Source organism: Coturnix japonica, chromosome 1 (genome assembly GCF_001577835.2).
Source record: "Coturnix japonica isolate 7356 chromosome 1, Coturnix japonica 2.1, whole genome shotgun sequence".
NCBI lineage: Eukaryota > Metazoa > Chordata > Aves > Galliformes > Phasianidae > Coturnix > Coturnix japonica.
The window spans coordinates 100,887,350-100,902,524 of NC_029516.1; the positions used below are offsets into that span (position 1 = coordinate 100,887,350).

The 15,175-nt window shown below is 35.1% G+C and overlaps 1 protein-coding gene across 12 annotated transcripts in view; it reads left to right on the forward strand.

Annotated features, from left to right (window-relative positions):
• The window catches only part of CASK (calcium/calmodulin dependent serine protein kinase), a 182,348-nt gene that overhangs the window by 131,600 nt on the left and 35,573 nt on the right, over positions 1–15,175 (forward strand). For 10 of the 12 annotated variants that reach the window (XM_015884899.1, XM_015884890.1, XM_015884915.1 and 7 more), the window contains 4 exons: positions 7,384–7,461; positions 8,377–8,457; positions 11,733–11,921; positions 12,421–12,499. In XM_015884899.1, the coding sequence (XP_015740385.1) occupies positions 7,384–7,461; positions 8,377–8,457; positions 11,733–11,921; positions 12,421–12,499 (427 nt within the window). Of the gene's footprint in view, positions 1–2,285; positions 2,401–5,158; positions 5,262–7,383; positions 7,462–8,376; positions 8,458–11,732; positions 11,922–12,420; positions 12,500–15,175 lie in introns of those variants that run through there. The other 2 variants (XM_015884986.2, XM_015884978.1) reach the window with 2 other exon arrangements.

The window sequence follows — 15,175 nt, forward strand, 5'->3', positions numbered from 1 at the left end:
ATTAAATATTTCCATCACACAATTGTTACGTAATTCTGAGTAGAATGTTATAGGGTTTGTTTGGGATTTTTTTACTGTACAAAAGTCAAACAGTTGATTATTAAAATCTTAATTTTGTTCACAAGGGAGAGTAAAAAAGAGACCTAGAAATAAGTGTATTTATTAGGATATATATATATATATATATATATAATAGTTTAATAGATGTTATTTCTTATAAAGTAAAAAAATAACTTTGGATTGGACAGGTACTTTTCACACTCCTTTTAGAAATCTGATGATCATAATTGTGGTGAATGCTGTATGACATTCCTGTTTGGAACTTAGAAATTTCTGGTTTTAGGGATATATAAATCTATTGATTTTTTTACTTTGGAATCCAATTTAGCTCATAGAAAACATACTGAAGTGAAGGATATAAATAACTTTATGAAGAAAAGAAGTTAAATTGGGGTAGTGGAACAGCCTTTTATTATCACTGACAGATTTTTTAAAACGTACAAAATTATTATTTAAGTTTTTTTGATTGACTTTCATGTTTAAGATCCGAGGATGCCTTGCTGTTTTTTGTCAGCAGCACCGGTCACAAAGTTAGAAATGAATGTGAGGAGATTACTGATTTTGGAGGCTTTTGTGTTTGTCTATTTTCTGTGTAGTGACCAAAAAAGTTAATTAATGATCATTTGTTTTGAAAAGCATACTGGGCTTCAAGGGGGAAGGTCTTAACAAACTGTGTTTTCTATTAATACATCAAAGGAAGCCAAGTTTGCTAAAAAGCAAAACTAGAGGCTGCTATCTGTCTCAACTGTTGAGTCAAGTAGTTTGGTCACCTCTCCAGGGACAGTTTCTGTGGGTGATTCTGAATGCAGATGTCGTTCAATTTACAAGTGAGATTTTTGCTCAGCAGGAGAACAATATCAGCTTTTGTGTGACTGGGGCCTCTCTGTGCTGCTAGCTTTGTCTCTGTCTCTCTGTCCTCAGTCAGATAGTGCTCTAGGCTGGTAAATTTTGGCTGTTAATTTAAGATGTTGCATTATTTTCATAGATGGAATATTTAAGGTAAGTGCTATTTCTGTAAATGTATCTGCAATGAAAGCATGATGAGTTTTGGAGCAATTTTATTTTACCTTCCAGTGTAATATATTACATGCATAAAGCTTTACTTAAATGTAATGAAACTGCTGATTTTTGGAGTAGTTCTATGAAACATACATTTATGTGTAGCCACTTCTTCCACTTAGAGATGATTTTTTATTCATGGTGGATATATTTAAGGTATGTTGATTTTTCAAAAGAATCTCTTTTTTTTGTGTCTGTTAGCCTTTGCTGCTAATGGTAACGTATCAAAGGAACATGCGTGCATGCACATCTCAGAATTCCCTTAATATTTCTTTTGAACTCGGTCATCTGAACAGATTCAGTCCTGGAGTCCAGACTTTTAAGGAAACATACTTTTGCTTCTGCTAAAAAGAATGCTGTTGGGTTCTCAGTTTAGCCTCTTACATCGTTGGCTTAAACTTCCAACCCTGTTTATTTTGTTTTGTTCTGTTTACCCTCTCAATGTTGGATGTTGGCAGGATGAGGATGTTTGAATGTCTCATTAAAGTGTATTAAAGTGCCCCACCGTGACTGACACTCCAGTTCTCCATTTGAAAATGTTTGAAACTCTTCATGTATTTACCCCTCCTTTGCTATTTTCTGAGCAAAGTGTGTTAATTTGAAAATTCTGCTCTACTCTTTAGAAAAGTAAAGCAAAAGGCATTTTTATTTTCATGCTGAGGCTAGAAAGCTTAAATATTTTCATTTATTGGCTCATTTTTCTGTGTTTTCCTTTAAGTATGGCTTTCTATGTGAAGCACACAATGTGGTTCAGGTTATTTGGAACATGATTTGTACTTACTCTCGTGAATACTGATAATGCTAGAACTAATAAGTGGAACATGTTTTAGTGAAATATGAATGCATTTCTGTCCCAAATGTAAATCAGACAGTGTATTTACACTACAAAAATCTTGCCAAACTCCCTCTATGCTTACAGGAAATAAACCTTTCTTATTCTTCGATCACCTTGATTTCCTATTTTTAATTATATTATAATTGATATGTTTGTTAGACAAAAGCAAATGGAAAATATTTGATTAGAAAAAAAGAAAGAAACTGTTGGCAGGAGAACACCTTGCTATTTGGGGAACCAGATCTGGCTTTTATCCCAGACCAGCAGAGGCAGCACACTCAGCCAGAGGGAGTGGGAGGGCCTGTCTCCCACACTGCAGTGGAAACTCATTTCCCAAGTAGAATAGCAGGAGCAGCAACCAAGCCTTAGGGAGAACTGTTGGAAGAATTCTCTCAGCAAGTGGGCTGAATCCTCATCACCAACAGAGTGTATTTTTTCTCTAAAAGGTAAATTGTCCCAAAGGCCATATTAGAAAGAGTACTAGAAGCAGAGACAATTCTAGAGTGTCTTCTGCATTGTTTGCATTTTGTTCTTTAAAATACCTCAATTTTCAACTTCCTTCATCTATTTGAATTTTATTTGCTGTGTTCTCAGGATATGCTGTATATCATCCTGCTATTCAGCATCATCTCATTGTTTTCTTGCTCTTCTTATTTCTCTGTTTTACAGATTTATAGAGATAATTTGTCTTATGGGTAGCCTCCAGAGCAGAAACAATTTTTGTTCTATACTTTGTTAATGTATACAATATTGATGTGTGATGAGGTCTCTTGAAATGCAAGTAAGATCTAAAACCTACATTTATGTTGATTATGATTTTTATTTTATTTTATTTGAGAAATGTGTGTAACCATCACTTTACAACTGCTAAATTCTGGGTTGGATTGCAAGGTACTTCAACAGTTGTTGTGTTGCACTTAGCCTGTCTTCTTTCTAACTAAAAAGAAACCACTGAATACTTATAGGCATAGTTCTGATATGGTGAATCATCAAGAGAAATACAGCTTAAAAATGCATATGTAGAATGAGGATAGTACTTTTTAGCCCATTCCTCTTTGCCTAATGTTATGTCTCCACTGTTGAGTGTGTCATTGTGTCTGTGCACATATGTGTGTCTGTGTAACTAGCACTGTCTTATTCTAAAAGCATTCTCTTGCAGGTCTTTTTTAGTATATAGAATCTAAAAAATCCCTTGGTTACAGTGTAATTTTATGGTGTTAGGCCCACATCTGTCAAAGAACACATTCCTCATGCTTGTGGAATATTTAGGTAACAACAATGATACTGTTTTAAGGTACAGAGGATCACTGTCATATTTGACTTTGCATATTCTCTTAATTCTTTTTGTTGTTGTTGGGTGTGATTCAGATTAGTTTCAGTTTTTAAGCATAAGGGCTACTTTTTTTTTTCCTGATAAAACCTAATATTCCCAGACAGTCTTACTTCTCTGAGAGCTTGGGGCTTACTTTGACAACTGTCAAAAATAAATGCTGCAGTGTCTAGGATACGGTCTGCAAATGTTTGGTAGCACCTCCAATTTGTTGGTGTTGTAAGTTTTCTTCAGACTTGTATTTCAGTCTGCACTTAGTCTACAATAAGTCTAAGATACCCAAGGGCAGTAACATCCCAGTAAAATATGCTTCTGTCTTTGAAGTCTGTCGGGCCTCCCTGCATCCTGCTTCTGGTCATTCAAGCAGTTGGCTGGTACACATTGAGTGTTTTCTGTACAAATGATCTTACTGCATTATATTTTTATTCTCAGTATGTCATTACAAGAGACCTACATGGATAGGGGGAAACAAAATTGGCTGTAACCTCAACATTGAGACCTACTACTGCAAAATACACTGAGTGTCACCCATTTAGGCTTACATGTATCTATACTTATGGTGTACATCACTAGCCCATTTTTAAATATGGAGGTAAGATGGGGATGAAGGTTATTCTGTAGAGAGTATCAAAGTGTCTTTTTATAACCTTTTCTGTGATGAGAGATTGGTTTTCACCAGTGTTCATGTTTACATTTATTAGCTGCTTGGTATCAACTTTAAGATGAGTAAGTGTATCACAGAGATACAATTCAAAGCTGTCAGATCTGTAGCCTGGAATGCTCTAGCAATCACGAAATCTTAAATGTGGTTTGGACTTTTTATATGGGATCAGGGTGTAACTTTTGCTGAAAAATTGTGCTGGGAAATGTATTAATTAGATCATGGATGGTCATAATGAACTTTAGACATGGTCCTTAATAGTGCAAAACAAGGAAAAAATTGCTCTCAAACAAAAATTAAAGCCCTTCCAACTGTGACCTTGTTATGTAGTTTGTTTCCCAGTTGGATTTTTTACCTTCAGAGAGTTGAGTTCTTGAGCATCTGGAATCATAAGGAAGCAGACTCCCATTGGAAGCTGATGACATTTTGCATGGAAAAGGAAATGCTGAAATAGAACTGGAAGAGAACCTAGTAAAGTAGTATATCTGTTAACAAGTTGGCTCTTTAATCTTAGTACTTATTTGACAGTGCTGGTGAAAATGATTTCATTCAGTAGGCCAGTGATTTCTTTCATCTTGTGGCCCATTAAACATCTGGGATAAATGGTGTGCAACTACAGGCATTGGTGAAAGATAACAATAAACCTCAACTGGAAAGTTCTTAAATGGTACAAAAACCTAGACATGATGAAAAACATTCCACTCATGTCACCAGCTGGCATATGGCTTTATCATTCAGAAAGGAAAAGTCAAATATGTAAGGACACATGTTTTAATAATTATTTATAGATGTTTCTGTTCAGGGTTTTGATATTTAAGGTTGGCAGCCCACTGTCTGTCTGTTTGGATTATAACCAGCTCCTCACAAAATGTGTATTTCTCTTTTAAAATTATGTGTTTTTTCTAATATTCCAGCGGTTCAGTAGATCATGTTTTAAGAAAAGCTTCTCCTTTACATGAAAGAAACTTCCAAATTCTGGATAGATAAAATATGTAGTGATTTTTTCATATGGTCAAACATTGATTGCATTTAAAACTAGACCATACAGTGGGATTGAATTTCCAGTACCTCATTTCTGAGTGTGATGTTAAATGGGGATTGTGTTTGGACAGTATTCTGACTTCTGTTACAGTAAAGGGTTAAAAAGGAATCTGTGCACATCTGAAAAAGTAGTCAGAAGAGAAGAATTTGTTGTTTTGTCTTGCCTGCCTGATTGTGGATTAGGCTTCTGCGCTGTCTACTTTTTCATATCAGAAGAAACAGACTCCTGCTTTACAGACAGAAGACAAATGTCTTGACTCCTGAGAAGAAAGCTGGTAAACTAATAGTGACAGTACTTCTTGACTGGTTGTGGATGTGCATAGCATTTGTTTTATAGCATGCAAAATTAAAAGTAAAGCTTTTAAAAAGCAGTTTTATTCTGTTAATTATAATGCCAGTTTATGTTTACGTATCAAAATTTGTGATAGTATTGGTTGTTACTTTTAAACTTTAGAGCAAGCTCTTAATTTTGGTAATTTTCTGGGTAGCAAGTGCTGAAAATTTAGATTGAGGAGTGAGACTGAGATGCCAAGTGTTCAAAATCCTGGGAATTCTTAACGTTTCATTTGCTGTGGCATTTTACAATTGTCTTCTTTGATTTCTGTTTTATACCATACAATATGTGTTGTAAAAGAGTACTGCATGCCCATCAAGTATTAAAATAGTAAAGAGGAAGAGTACAACTTGAGTTAACTTTGCCTCTTTTTCCTCTTTTAAGTTGTTAGAACAGACTGAGCGCTAATTTCAGTTTTTTCTTGGGATTTTTCACTGTGTTTTCTTTTATTTTTGGTATCAGAAAAACTGACAGTAAGATAATCAGAGCTGAAAAGATACATACTTTTATCGTATGTCCTCATATTTACTGTGGATGTTAAATAATCATGCTGCTTGTCATGCATTTTCAGCAACTCATCCTTCAATAAGTATACAGCTGAAACTTGCTGTGTTTTCTTAACAGTTGTAAATAAGAAATCTAGTAATTTGGGGTTGATGGAGTTTTGATGGATTTTATTTATTTATTTGGGAAAAGGTAAATACAAGTAATTGTGCATAGAACTTAATTTTCTCTTAAAATATCAAATAACAGGAAGTTTTGCTTTTAAGAATTTCAGCAGTGGTCAAGACTACTAAGTATAGCACTGTTTTGGCAGCAGAAAGTGAAGCTGTGTACATGAAATAAACTGATTTATCCTGACTTTTCTTTCCACAAGACAGAGGTATAACTGTCCTCTGAGCAGTGTTTTTTGGGGGAAGTGACACCATTCACTCTTTTTGTATTTATTTATTTAATGTTCAACATTTGCATTGGACCACAAGGAAGAGTTCGTTGCTTTTGTATTCATTGCAGTTTATCTGACTTCTAAAACTTAATGGTGTTTTATGTGACAAAGGCACATGAAAGCATTTCTGTGGCTTGACAGTTTTAGGCATTGAAGGTCTGTCTCTGCCAGCCAATGGGGCTGTTAGGTCTGAGAGGAAAGCTGCACTTTTTGATTATCTTAATGTTAAGCACTGCAAATACTGGGGTTCTTACCAGCTGTGTATTATGAGTGTTTCCGCCCACTATGCTCCATATTTGAGTACTGTCCTGTGAAGATATCTGTAGGATTCTGAGTACAGTCACATTAATCAAGGCCTTCAGTAGTTGAATTTGATTGTTTTTAAGGATGAGAGATTTCCCAGCTTCCCTAGGCAACTTGTCCCGGAATATCACCAGCCTCTCTGGGAAAGAAATGTCTCTAATATCCTGTAAATAGATGTCTTTTATCTCATCTAACAAAAACTATTCTAAATTGGTTAACCAAAAATGATTACAGGTGTAACTATATTGTAGGAATTGTAAGCCAAAATTTTCTATTTGAAGAATAGTAGTCTTTTGTGATTATTTTTCTTGGAACAGTTTCTTTTTCTCTCTTTCAAAGACTTGGGTTTTTGTAACTTTCTGTCTTCAAGAGTATTTTCCCATACTTCGAGCTTTGCTTAAGATGTTGTTTACAGTGTTTGATGGTTGATTTATTGAGAGAAGTAGAATATGCAGTTTAATTTGATTTTATAGTGGAATGTATGATGTATTTATTCAGGATTCATAGACCACTTCTGGTTGAAGAGTACATAGTTTTTGTAAAGCATGGGAGGTTTGCAGAATCCCTTAACCTCCCGAACTTTCCCATGTCATTGTACAAACTCTGTGTGTATGGCACTGTTCAAATCAGGAAATGTTTAAAAATGAAAGGCCAGAACCCTAGGCTGCTACATTTTATATACAAAACAGCCGTGGAACTTGCAGCTCAACTATCATCTTTATCATGGTAACATAAACCGGATATTATTAGGACTTATCATTACTTTATATAAAGTAGCATATGATTTCAATAGTTTGTTTTCTTGTTCTTACAGCTTTATGACAAAATAAACACAAAATCTTCACCACAGATCAGGAATCCTCCAAGTGATGCTGTACAGAGAGCCAAAGAGGTAATAGTTCAAATATATATATTTTTACCTAGAATGTTTTATTGTATACAACAAGCAGTAGTTTTTATTAAGATATGTTCTCCCTCATAATCTGAATTATTCTGGAATTCTACCACTGCTTGCTTAAGTTTCGTAACATGTTACATAAATTTGTAGAAATCCATTGTATCTGTAAGGATTATATAGATGTATTATTCAATTTCATCGTTTAACTTTTGTTGCAGCACTGTCAGTATTAAAATGGAATGCTCATTAGGTTAATGCAGTATATTTTACTTTCAATATAAATCTTTGCAGCAAAAGTCTGATACGACTTCTACACAAAAATTAGATATATTACTAGGCTTCAGCTTCTTTAAATTGGGAAAAAAGAAGAGTAGCATGAATGATTTCTAGAAGTCCAAACCTAAAGGTACAGTAAAATTGGCCCATTGTTACAAATATCGATAAAGACTACAGATTTTCTTAAACCTGGCAACAAGTAAAATAAAAGAAATAGTTGTATTATCTGTTGTCGGTAGAAATAAATGTATTGAGGGGGGTGAAGTCATAGAAAAATATGTTTTCGGTGTTCTTAAAATACAATGGACAGAAAGACTTCAAAATGGTAAAATAACTGAAGTCACAGTGACGAAAACCACGAAGTTCTGTAGAATATTTCCCAGCAGTTAATCCCAGGAGCTGCTCAAGCAGTTACATGTTGAACATCAAGGTGACTGTATCCATTTGCTGGCAAAGGAGAGATAGAATTTACTAATTTTTTTTTTAATTTACTAATTTATTAGTTTTGTTTTGTTTTCTTGTGGTGACACTCTCAAATGCCCTGATCTGCCAAAAATAGTATTTATAATCTTCCAGAGAACTGACCAGCGTGAGGGTCAGTTACTATGAGTGTCTTTCGTATGTATTTTGCAGGTATTGGAAGAAATTTCATGTTACCCAGAAAACAATGATGCAAAGGAGCTAAAGCGTATTTTAACACAACCTCATTTCATGGTAAGCAAATACTACTCCTTGCCTTTAATTTTTTTTTTTTATTGTTTTTATTTAAAGAATTTAGTTCACTAAGTTCTCCTTAAAATCTGCAGGTGACGAAACTGTTTACAATACAGTATACCTATTAATAAATGATTCTAATCTGCTGACCTGGCAAAATAGCTACTACTTTTAACTACTAGTACTGCTGTTGGTCTCCACTATTGTGGGGCCACAAAATATTGAGACTGTTGTTTATAATTGTCACAAAAATAATCAGCAGATTTTAAGAATGCTTTTTCAGAAAGCCAGTTCTCATCAGAGCAGACTGATTGAAATATTTTGCTCTCATTACTTCTGTATTAAGAAGAGTGAGCAGCAAAAAAGTGCTGTGCTGGTAACAGAAGTTACATGTTAATGATTTTAGATATTTTCACTGTTTTGTATAATGATAATACAGGAGGGATTTTTTTTTCTCCTACACAGCATCAGCAGTTCTTTGTCTAGCGTAAAATTATTTGACTGGTTAAGCTGCTAAACACTTCCATAGGTCAATGAAAAGGCCTATAGTCTGCAGTATGTAGTAATCCTACTCACGGTGAAGTGTTGCAGCCTGTTTTGGGGGATCTGGGAGGTATGCTGAGATAGGAGTGAACCTTTTTGGATATCAATAGGCAGAGCAGGGATTCTCTTTTTTCTTTTTCCCAGATTATTGTTAGGATAAAGGTATGTTCTAGCATGATAGGTTCTGAAGTCATTGCAACGTTGAAGTTCATTTAACATTATTTTACAATAAATGAATAGCTTGGTACAATCTAGTGAATTGACATTACATATCAGCTCCTGTTGTGTCTGCCTGTGTCTGCGGCCTTTGGCCTGAGTTCAGGTATGTCCTTGCTTTATAACAAGTTACTGAAGGTCAGTATTTTGAAAGCAGTTAAAGGATTTCTTTTGTTTATTCTGTGGATAAAATTCATGAATTCCAAACTCAGTGTTTCATTCGATTAGCTGTACACTGTTGTCCATTTAAAATAATGAATTGTGACTTTCCCTAACACAAGAATTATATGCAGGGAGCTTTGTGGATGGCTCATCCGAATGGTCTGAAACCAACCTCATATTGAGGTAGAAGATGAAAACTGGATAGATGTCCCAGCACCTTCTTTTGATGGCCAGAGTAGCTTTGGGTGCATTGATTTTGTTATTTTAGCTTAGCTCAGCTTAAAATAAATCTCCTTATAATTCCCTTACGGTACTTTGCCTGTGTCACATAGAGGGCTGAGAGCATACAAGCTAGACTCCCTGCAGGTAAAATTAAACCTGAGGATGTACACCAGAAGCCAGACAGTATATCCTAGCAGCTGATGGGCACTCAGGATACAGGGCAAGGAGGAAGGTGTTGGTCTCTGCAACATGCTGGTATGTTGCTGCTTCAAGATGATACCTGTCCTAAAGCTATAGCAAACCTGGGTCAACATTTAGTAGGAATACCTGCTTGAAACAGAACATACAACAAGGTAGAATGGTGCTCAGCCGTACTGACAGAAAAATAACAATTTTAAAACTACCCAAACCATACTCTCTGGTACATAGCTTCTGTAAGTGGAACATGACTAATGAAAGGAAATAACTGTGTAAAACAGTATTGCCAGTTTGCATTCAGTGCGTTTGCTAAGCATTGTAAAGAGCAATACTCTGGTTAGTGAATTATTGAGCTATGATGAACAGAAACAAGAGCAACAAGACAAGTGGGAATGGGTGTGTTAGCATAGTATTTTACAATTATTTTTATTGTTGTCTAATGTATACATAACTAGAAGATAATGAGACATAATCCATCCCATTTACTTATATATTTAAGTATGTTTATAGTTTAGGTTATGTATAGAGATTTAAAGCTCTACATATATAGCCAGTAAAGTGTATATTTTTCAGTACTGTTATTGGGATGAAGATGTTGATGTTCAAAGTTGTTTTTTGCTTTTCAGTCTTATTTTATTCTTGTGTACGTTATGGATAATTTAAGGTTGCCATACATAGATATCTGGTGATCATGAATTTGTCTAAATTTTTGTTGAAACATGCAGAAGTCATCTAATATAATTGTGAACCTTAAAAAGGTTCAAATTACCATACTTTAGTTTCATGGATGGGTTTTGTAAGAGCATTTAAATGACAATTAGCAAGATGTTAACTATAATACAGATTAACCTATCTGCAGTAGTGGCTAATATCTCTACTGTATATTGTAAGCTTTTACTTATCAGTCCTTCTCTGAGAAGCTCAGCTTTTTTGGTACAGAGCTGGGATCTTTCTCTGTTTGGTCCTTAATGAGTAAATACAGACATAGTACAAACATGGTCGCATATAAATTGTATTTATTTTTTTTGATAGAAGCAATTTAGCTGTAATATACTCCTCATAAAGAGTTAAATGCAGGTTTGAAATGGAGATGATCCAGGGGTCTTAAAGGTACCCTGGAGAAAAGTAAAATGAAATAAAACACTTGGTGATGTTGGTTACTGTTTTGAAAATGGTTATTATACTTTCTCCAAATTCATCTTATATTAGTATGTTACACTTTGAACTGCCATGCAGGCTTCTTGTCTTTGCCCTAGTTTAGTATGCTTACACAGCCAGTTGTTCTCCTTATCAAATACATCTAATAACATGTTGTCAATCACTTACTATACTGTGGAAAAAAACTAGAGAGGTCATATTTGGCCATATTCTTCTTTTACATTGTTATTTTATTTGAGTCTGTGCTCTAGCAGAAGGGGAGAGTATGGAAGTGGTTATGCTAATAAACAAAAAGCACAGTATTTCATTGTTTCATTCGGTAATGATTCATAGACTGACCTTATTCTAATGAAGTACCATGGAAACTGAATGCCTTGTTTTTCTCAAGTAATTGTTATGGAACAAATTGCTTAAAAAGATAGCTTCCTAATTCTGTGTCTATGCACATAAATAAAGGTAGCTTAATTCTGATACCTTGCAGGTATTGGAAAGATAAGGGAGAGGAAAATAACCTCATTCTCACTAAGGCATGTACAGTAGAAAATTATGTTTACTCATGCAGATTTTGAAGGTTCAGAATGTGTACACGAATTTTCAGTCTGATTAAGGTTAACTTATACCCACTTCATAGAAAAGTCACGGTATGGAAATTGGGGCATAAATATCGTGAGTTTTACCTCTTACTTCTGGAGTTTCCAAAGTATTTATAAGGAATGAGTGGGGAGCATCAGAAATGGTGGAAAATGATGCTATTTTGTTACTGTAATCTTCTCTAGGCCTTACTTCAAACTCATGATGTAGTGGCACATGAAGTTTACAGTGATGAAGCGCTGAGAGTTACACCTCCTCCCACCTCTCCATACTTAAACGGAGATTCTCCAGAAAGCGCCAACGGCGACATGGATATGGAGAATGTAACGCGAGTTCGACTGGTGCAGTTCCAGAAGAACACAGATGAACCAATGGTATGGGGAGAACCTCAGTAATCTGCTTCACTCTGTACTGATAAAGATCGACATTATATTGATTTCAGTAAATGTTCCTGCACTTCGTTGGCATTATAGTTGGAATAGTTCAGCACCATTGTATGTGCTTACCTTCCTGTCTATACCTTTCCATTCAAATACTGCAGTAGTACCCCTGTAGCTGTTTTTATTTGAAAACAAACTTGTAGTTATACCAGATTAGGTTTTACCATGTAAAACTGAACTGGACAGTTTGCACTTGAATACAGAATTACATTTTTAACAAATCGGAATCTTAGAAAATGATTTATTAAATTATTGCATGTTTGTCTTATAAATAGCATGCTTTCATTGCTTGTATTTAAGGGAGAGGCAAAGTTTATTACCTTATAATATGCATCCTGTCTTCAAGCTTTTTAGGAACAGTGACTGTTCTTATCCACTCGAGTCACTCTGCTGAATGGTTTATGTTAGGAGTATAATACACTTCTTCTCCTAGGGAATCACTTTAAAAATGAATGAGCTGAACCATTGTATTGTGGCAAGAATTATGCACGGAGGAATGATTCACCGGCAAGGTAATTATGTGTCATAAATAGTTATTTAGATCATTTTGTTTTACTTGTGTAACACCATATATTTCTCTTTTTGATTGCTGCTGTTCCATGGTATTACGGACCTCTGTCTAGATGGATCCTATTAATTGCCCTTATCTCCTTTTCTTTGTGTATTGCAGCCCCCTGTGTTTCACATAGTCTTTTATTAGGGGAATGTGATTACAGCTCAGTGAGAGATTGAAATGCCTCTAATTTTTCAAGCCATACTTAGTTAATCATCTTTAGAAAAAGTCCTTAAAATATTTACAGTACTTTTCTTTGCAAAAATGAGCAAACCTTGTTCTACTAAGAAATTAAACTTCTCCCTGTATTTTCAAGCAATTCTTGATGATCTTTGTACTTTGGATATTAAGGATCAAAAGAAAAAGGAAAAAAAAGAAAAAAGAAAAAGGAAAGGAAAAACTTAGTTTAGGATGGAAGTTTGCTTCTAACTTCTTAGGTAGTAATGATCTTGTGCAAGGTATTGTTTCATGTGACTGTTCCATAATGGGAGTAATAGAAACCTTTTTAAACCTGTTAGAAAATCCAGCTATGCCCATTAGAGCTCTCTTCACTTCTTTAAGATTACATAGTATCTTCTAAAACTTTGAGAGACGTAACCTATTTCATATGTGTTTCATCTAACTGAGGTAGCTCATCTGCACATAGCTTTAAGTGGAAACGAACCATATATCAATGGTTCTGTAATATTCTCATGTTTTCTTAGTGTTTCTAGTTTTGTTAGTGCTCTCACTGCCTCTTAGTTTTACCACGTCATTTCACTGCCTGTATATGGAACATTTTTACTGAATAGAACAGCGCAAATGATGACAGTGATCTCGAGTACAACATGTTTTTGAATCCTAATGAAAAGATCTGTTGCTTTCATTTGTTTCTAATTTTACTGTTTTTCTATCTCCGCTTGCTATATGGATAAGTGCCAGGTAGTAATAGCTATTACTGAATAACAGATCTATGGAGAGTATTACAGGAGCTATATTATTCCAGGTCTAGCACTATTTAACACAAACCACACAATTTCCAGTCATAAAATAAGAACTTCAGTGAAGTCTGCCTCCATCTGTATATCAGATGTATTTAGCTCTCTTGATTATAGCTGTCTTTATTCAAAAGATTGGAAATTGAATTAGGAAGATAAGCTTGTAAAAACGTTGTCAACTTTCACCTCCCAGGGAATTCAATTTTGTGAAAGCAAAACACCAATTTCAGTTATTAAAAATTGTCTTTTAACTTACTTGTCTGTATTTTTAGGATAAGTAAATGAATTGTATCTCAGATCTCAGGCTTCTGACTATGTCTTGGTTTTCTCTTTTCTATCTGTGCTTTGACTTACCTCAGGTGTCCATTCAATTTTACCTGTGGTTTCTCATAAGACCCCTCATGCTCTGAATACTGTTTTTAGGGGCAGTATCTTAACTCCTACATTTTTTTCCTGCTGACTAGTTTGGGCTCATACATGCTAAAAAGCAAATTCATTTTTAAAATACATTTAAGAAAAAATCTTAATATTGCATTAAAAATGTAGGATTTCCAAAGAAGAGAGATGATTTTATTGCCTGCCTGTTTAGCCCACTGGAAAAATAGCAGTTATACACTGTCTGTGCTGCATTCTTGACGTGTCTTAATGTGAAATTCACCCAGGCAGAGTTACACTGACATCCCTGGCAAGATTTTTTGAATTCCAACAAAATGCAGGTGATGGTTTGGTGAAAACACAGTGATTTGTTCACAGCCCTTAACTTTCCAAGCTACAGAGTCTCCTTTTGACCACAGAATGTGTTTCTGATTAGGGTCTCCCAGAATTTGTTCTGTCATCTCCCTAATAAGATAGGATTTCTTACTCTTCTCTGCAGAGGAAAAGTACATGCTTCCTATTTGACTTAAAAAGGCAAAGACATTAAATCTAGAAATATGTCCATTCTGTGTTACCACAAATGCATTATACATTTGGATAGCTTATGTCCTGCATAGCCAATAGAAAAGGTACAGAAATTAGATGGATAAGTATAGCTACCATGGGAACTACTAATGAAATGGAATTACTTAATGTCAAGTATACTCCCTTCTAACAAGAATATATTTTTAAACTAAGATATTTCTGCAAATACCGTGGAATTTTTCAAGGAGAACTGCTAGAAAATCATGTAGGCTTGAACTACTCAAATCTAAAATTGTCATCCAAAAGAGCCTCCTACATTGCTTCTAATTCTGAAGATAATCTGGTTCTGCCTTCCTGGTTTGTCTTTAGTAGTGTCTCAGAGCCTTGTGGCATCCCATTCCCATCTCATCTTCAGGTCAGTTTGTGACTTGCCTTAGCTGAGTGGATATTTGTTTCATCATATGAGTTTGTAGGTAGTCATACCAGTCATTCAAATTCAAGTTATGGTCAAGAGTATCTGCAGAAAATGCATTCTGTAACTGTGGCAAATGTAAATCGGAGACATGAAAAAACAGCCTGACTGATAAAATTAAGACAGTGTCCAGAAGCCAGACTACGGGTTACTTAGATTTACCTATGCCCGTGACAGGGGAAGCCACCCCGTGGGCCCCAAGTGTTTTTTGTTCTCCTTTTAGAACTGTTCGCTGTTTTTACTCACTCCTTTTTGTTTCCCTTCCCCTTTTCCGGGCCCCGGGAGG